This window comes from Merops nubicus, unplaced genomic scaffold, assembly GCF_000691845.1.
Source record: "Merops nubicus isolate BGI_N331 unplaced genomic scaffold, ASM69184v1 scaffold33716, whole genome shotgun sequence".
Lineage (NCBI taxonomy): Eukaryota > Metazoa > Chordata > Aves > Coraciiformes > Meropidae > Merops > Merops nubicus.
The window spans coordinates 1-5915 of NW_008616158.1; the positions used below are offsets into that span (position 1 = coordinate 1).

At 41.4% G+C, this 5915-nt stretch overlaps 1 protein-coding gene across 1 annotated transcript in view; it reads left to right on the forward strand.

The window, feature by feature from the left end:
• Positions 1 to 4: 4 nt before the first annotated feature.
• The window catches only part of RAD9B (RAD9 homolog B (S. pombe)), a gene marked incomplete at both ends in the record, with an annotated part of 6752 nt that continues 841 nt past the window's right edge, over positions 5 to 5915 (forward strand). The window contains 7 exons of the mRNA XM_008942766.1: positions 5 to 29; positions 478 to 548; positions 1427 to 1576; positions 1850 to 1961; positions 2352 to 2451; positions 3343 to 3449; positions 5170 to 5276. Of these exons, the coding sequence (XP_008941014.1) occupies positions 5 to 29; positions 478 to 548; positions 1427 to 1576; positions 1850 to 1961; positions 2352 to 2451; positions 3343 to 3449; positions 5170 to 5276 (672 nt within the window). The remainder of the gene's footprint in view (positions 30 to 477; positions 549 to 1426; positions 1577 to 1849; positions 1962 to 2351; positions 2452 to 3342; positions 3450 to 5169; positions 5277 to 5915) is intronic.

The window sequence follows — 5915 nt, forward strand, 5'->3', positions numbered from 1 at the left end:
GTGTGTGCTGGGGGGCGCCCATCTCAGAGGTACCCCTGTGCAGCGCCTTCATGTCTAACGCCGACCTCGCTGCCGGTGCCAGTACCAAATTTTGACACTCACTGCTGGTTTCTTCTGTGTTTCTTCGGGCTGCCTCTTCACGGGTGTCCAGCTGCTTACTGCTGGCTCAAACTTTCCCCTTCTACAAAACGCAGTGTGTGACACTGGTGGTGTTTTATCCAGTGGGACTGAATTAATTTGTGGTGACATCAGGTCATGCCAGATGCTGCCAAGGGACAGATAAAATTTGAGGTGCACCTCATGAGAGGCAGCTTTTTTAAAACTTCAAGGTGTTTGCTCCTAAAAAGGAAGGAGTAATGTTTTCCACCAAGTCATGGGGTTTTTGTTTGAAACGTATAGGAAATTCATAATGTTTCCTCTTAAATTACTTTGAAGAAAACTTAGAATGCATTTTGCACTGTTTTCTTTTCCTGCTAGTGTTTGGAAGAGCAATACATGCCATAGCACGTATTAGTGATGAGTTTTGGTTTGACCCCATAGAAAAAGGTGTAAGTGAACTTGATTTTTTTTATAATTTTAAAATCCTGAAAGCACAGTATTTGTGTTGTTGGATATTGTGTTGTTTTCCTACAGGTACCCTTCAGTCAGTTCCATCCTCTCTCAGCTTCCTCCACTTTCATTATGGACAAATGCCATATTTTCTGTAATTGTAATTATGCAGATTACATCCCAGAAGATTCATTCCCACTCTGCCCCTGTTATGATTTGATTTTTTGTTACCTAAGATGAAGCTTGTCCGGGACATCCGGATTAATACCAAGGGTTTTATTTCTGTTGCCATGGGTCAAAAGGTTGGTGTTTTGTACCACATCAGAACCTGCCTCTAAACAACATGTTTTTGTACTGATACGACTCAACAGGAAGAATGCATTCATTAATATGCCTCTGATTAATCAAAAAACATTTCCAGCAGAATTAGGGTTTTCTCTAGGGGTTTCTTAGTTAACAGTGATCTACTCTCCTTAACTTGCTGGGAGGCTGAAAAATCAGAAGTGGAGATAATTCTTTTTCAGGCCTGAAGAATTTTTGAGGTGCTGGAAGTGACTTTGCTTATTTGTATGTATCATGTGGTTGGGAGTTTTAAAATAAACTCCAGTCCTTCAAGTGCTTCAAACCCAAGTGTTGAGGGAACTCACACTTAAGTGTCTGTAGACTGGATTCCTCTGCCTGGGTGATACCAGTGGCTCCTGAGCAGTAATAGAGGTGATAAGTTTGAACATGATTGTATGCAGAAGGTACCTATATTTATTTTAACACATTTAAAGGTTTTGTGGGCTAGGCGTGGCACTGAAGCACTGAGATGGTCTTTTTGTAAAAGGTTGGAGAGGAATTAGTTTTGAGTTAATTATTTTACTTACATTTTCAGCTTGCCTTAAGATCAGTGAACTCTTCAAGGTCAGCGTATGCCTGTGTCTTCTTCTCATCCATGTTTTTTCAACATTACTGCTGGGCAGCTGTGTCTCAGCCACATCAGAAGGAAAAACAGTTATCCCCCCCATGTAAACTGATAATTAAGGTAAATTTTAATGGGTTGTTACGCCCAAATTAGCCAATTCCAATTTCCAAATGGAATCCCAGGGAGAGGCTCATAGAGGAGTCCTGGAACAGCAGGTGAGGGTGGCCAGGATCAGCACTGGCTGCCCCAGTGGCTGCTTACAAAGTGGTTTGGGGAAACCAAAAAAAGCAGGAGCTTGAAAGAAACTGTGTGAAACTAGGGAAATAAAATTGCAAAATTGCTCAGTGAGTAACCTCTGCACTGATTTTTAATTTTTTTTGGTTTTTTTTACAGTCAGTTCTTCCTGTATTTAGATGTGTAAACGTGCTGGAAAGGAATGTAGAGAAATGCAGCATTTACACAACTATTAATGGTCACATAACTTTCCAGCTCCTCTGCAAACACGGTGGGTTACACAGAAAGTGACTTTACACAAACAGAAGCAGTTTAAACAGCAGGGCAACACCATATTTAGTGTAATTATTAACTGAGTGTTGTTGAGGGAACATTATGCCAAACACTTTGTGCTGCATTTGCTGCAGTTGTTACTGTTCAGTTATTTTTTGTGGACTCAAAAAACTCAGGTGCTGGAGGGGCACAAATAAGAGGATGGGGGAACTCTTAGGTGGGAGGTTAATTCAGCTTTCTGTTTGTGGGTGAGTTATTTCTACATAGCTAGAGTCAGTCACTTAGTTACTTTCTCTGTTGAGGTTTCCTAAAAGAATAATTAATACTAACTAGAAAAAAAAAAAATTACAGAGCAGTGTTGATTTTTGTTCATGTCTTTTATATTTAGGTGTTGTAAAAACATATAATCTGACCTTTCAAGAATGTGATCCCTTGCAGGCTGTTTTTGCAAAGCACTTGTGTCCAAACATACTTAAAGTCCAGTCCAGGTAATGAATACAAAAATACTTTTTCTGGGGGGGAAAAAAACAATCATAAAGGAGGCAGTACTGCTCTCATAGTCATTAACACAACCAAAATCTAATTAGGGCACAGTCAAACCTGACAAATTCCTAAATCCTGCACCCTAGTGCTTGCTTTTTCATATCACAACTTCAGAACTTCAGATCATTCTGCTGCAAGCCCAACCTTGAGAAGTGTGTAACATAGAATTTGAATTCACACCTTTGAGCAACTTCCCCCTATGACAAATAAAGTAGTGCTTTCATTTTATAGGCAAAGAATCCAGTGGTAAAAGTACAATTTTTTTTTAATGCAATAAAGCAAAGTTCATCTTTGTAAAGCAGCTCCTGGAAGAACCCAAGATTTGGTAAAGGCAAAGAACAGTTGATGCTTTTCCTGAGAGCATTTCTAGTAAAAATGTTTCCTCTGCACAAGAATCAACCATCAGAACATTGAAAGTGTGTAAAGATTTCTCTGCATAAATATTGAGTATTATGTTTAGAAAAAGATTATGCAACTTCTAAAATAAAGAATTTGGGATAAAGAGTATAGGAACCAAGGTTTGCTCAAAATTTTGATCTACACATATAAAAAGGCAGCAGGAATATATGTAGATGTAAGAGTGATTTGGCAGCATAGACAGGCATTAAATATAAATAAATTAGCTTTTGTAATTACTAGTTGTATTTTTAGACTTAGGTGCCTGTTGCTATATAACAACTAAAAAGACACAGCACACTTTAAGGTGGGCACATTTCAAAGGCAGCTTTTCAAACCACATTGCCCACTAAACATTTTCATTTCTAAAGTGAATAACAAATGCCAGCCAGTAATTGGTGGGAGGCAAAACCATTTTAATGTTGTTTGGTATTTCACAGGCTGCTGGCTGATACAATGATTCACTTCACCACCAGTCAAGAGGAAGTAACCTTATCTGTTACTCCAATGAAAGTCTGTTTCAAGAGTTATGCTGAGGAAGACACTGGTAAGGAAATCAAAAACATGAAATGATATCAAGAGACTAAAACAGGTGAACTAAAGGAACTTTAACTATTGCAGCATGGACATAGACTGCATTTTATGGCTGAAGGAGAGTTTTGAGAGGGAACATATAGAGATTTTAAGTCATACTGCCACCCTCTGGGTTTAATAAATTTTAAGAAAGAATGTGTTTTCTCAGGAAAATATCATTTTCCTGTTATCAGTAGCAGATATCAGACTGAGCAGCCAACTGAAATAAATTTTCACAGCTGTTCTCAGATCTCCATCTCAGAGGGATAGCAATCTAGATTCCTGGGGGGTGACTCAAACTAATTTTAGAGAGATAATTGTGTTTTTGAAGTGCAGGTTCTTGTGTATGGTATAATAAAGGGATACTTTTCATACTTGTTTATGACCAAAGCTGAGGATAATGACCTAGAAAAAGATGAGTGCCTGGAGCCTGGGGGCGGGGTTGTGCTGGGAACGGGCTAAAGCTGTGGAGAGCAAGAAGGAGTCAGTGGTGGAGACTGGAGTGAAACAGGGAAGAAATCACTGCCAATAAGGAGATACTAAAAAGAGTACATTTTGCATGACAGATTTTGTTGGTTTAGAAACATACAAGGGTTACTGTAAGAAAGAAGGGGGGAGTAAAAATGTAACGAGATGCTGAGGAAAAGGAGGAATCACGGGCAGTGGTGGTGTTGTGGAGCACAGGGTGCAGGTTCCTGCCTGCAGCACGTTCTCTGTGCTGAAACAAAACCTGTGCTTTGAACACAGCACCTGGGCATGGCTGGGAGTTCCCAGGTCCAGGTCTGGTTCCCAAAGGAGGAGTCACAGCTTCTGCCCAGGCTGGTTTCATTCACGTGCAGCTGGTTCTGCCTTGCAGGAGCTGGCACGAGTACAGCTGGGCTCGAGGAGCCTTCTCCACCCTACACAACTCTGGTTCTCAGTGAGTCTGGAAGTGTAGATTTCTCCACTTTTCAGGCACTGTAAGAGAGTGTATTTGGACATGCAGTGGGGCCTTCTTTGAAGGCTAAGAGATAAAAACTTCTTGAGCAGAGAAACAGACACCTGGGAATGAACGGGTTGTGATGCTTTGCTAGCAGCCAGGCCTTGGAAGGGAGCTGGGGTGGTGAGAGCTGCTTAAGCTCTGTAGAACTTTTCTGAACACTTTGGGCTGTAACACACCATGGGAGCACCCTCTTACTTTTGTAATTTAATGGTAACAAGCAACAACTGAACACCTGAAACTGAGGAGCCCATTTCCTGTTGCCACTTACGTATCAGGAAAAGATTATAATTTAAAACAAAGAACTTCAGTCCAGCTTCATTGTCCTCGGGTGATTGCCAGCAATTAGGATGCATCCGTTAAAGTCTGGAGGCATTTTGGTCTCCCCATCTCTGCAACACTCAGGAGCCAGTAACAGTGTTTGTGCTGGGCCACAGCAGATGTGCCAGAACACAGCAGGTATCTGTCAGAGCACATGGTGGGACACAGAACAGCTTCTGTTAAAGGCCATTTAAAACTACATAATAAACAGAGACATTTATTTTAATTAATTATTACATAAATCTAGATAAGCTAAACATTACTGTTAGTCACCATAAAAATACAATCATCACAAACTGTTCTGATGCAAAAATATCACATGGTTATAGTCATAGTTTTGTTGAGTTCAAGCTCCACTCCTTTGTCTCCTTGACTTTCTGGTTATTTTGAACAGATTTTTCAAAGATGATGCTTACTGAAATACAACTAAATCCAGAGGAATTTGACTACTTTCAAGTTGGAGTAGACTCTGAAGTGACGTTTTGCCTTAAAGAACTGAGGGTAATGCAAGAAGTTGTCTTTAAAACAAAACATTTCCCATTGGTCTGCCTGATTTGACCAGGATTTCACCCACTGGGTGAGGATTAGCTTTAAAAACCTGGATCCTAGGGACACTGCAGGGCCCTTTGTAGCAGCCTTTGAAAGGCAGGTGAGACATTGCTGGGCAGACACACTGTAACTCTACTGGAGAAAGCACCATGGCCACCTGGGTTCTCCCTGCAGAAGCTGCTTTGGCAGGGGACACTGCAGGGCCCTTTGCAGTAGCCTTTGAAAGGCAGGTGAGAGGTTGCTGGGCAGACACACTGTAACTGTACTGGAGAAAGCACCAGGGCCACTCAGGTTCTCCCTGCAGAAGCTGCTTTGGCAAAGCTCCAGGCAGGGAAGGCAAGAAATGTATCTTAGAAGCAGGAGTCTTTTACCCTCTTCTTGCCCCTGAACAACAGCTGGGATAAACTTACTCTGGTATGGGGTGAGACATTGGCCCAGGCTGCCCAGGGAGGTGGTGGAATCACCATCCCTGGAGGGGTTCAAAAAACATGGAGATGTGGCACTTGGGGACATGGTTTAATGGTCACAGCAGCGTTGGGTGATGGTTGGACTTGATGATCTTAGAGGGCTTTTCCAGCCTTCATGATTCTA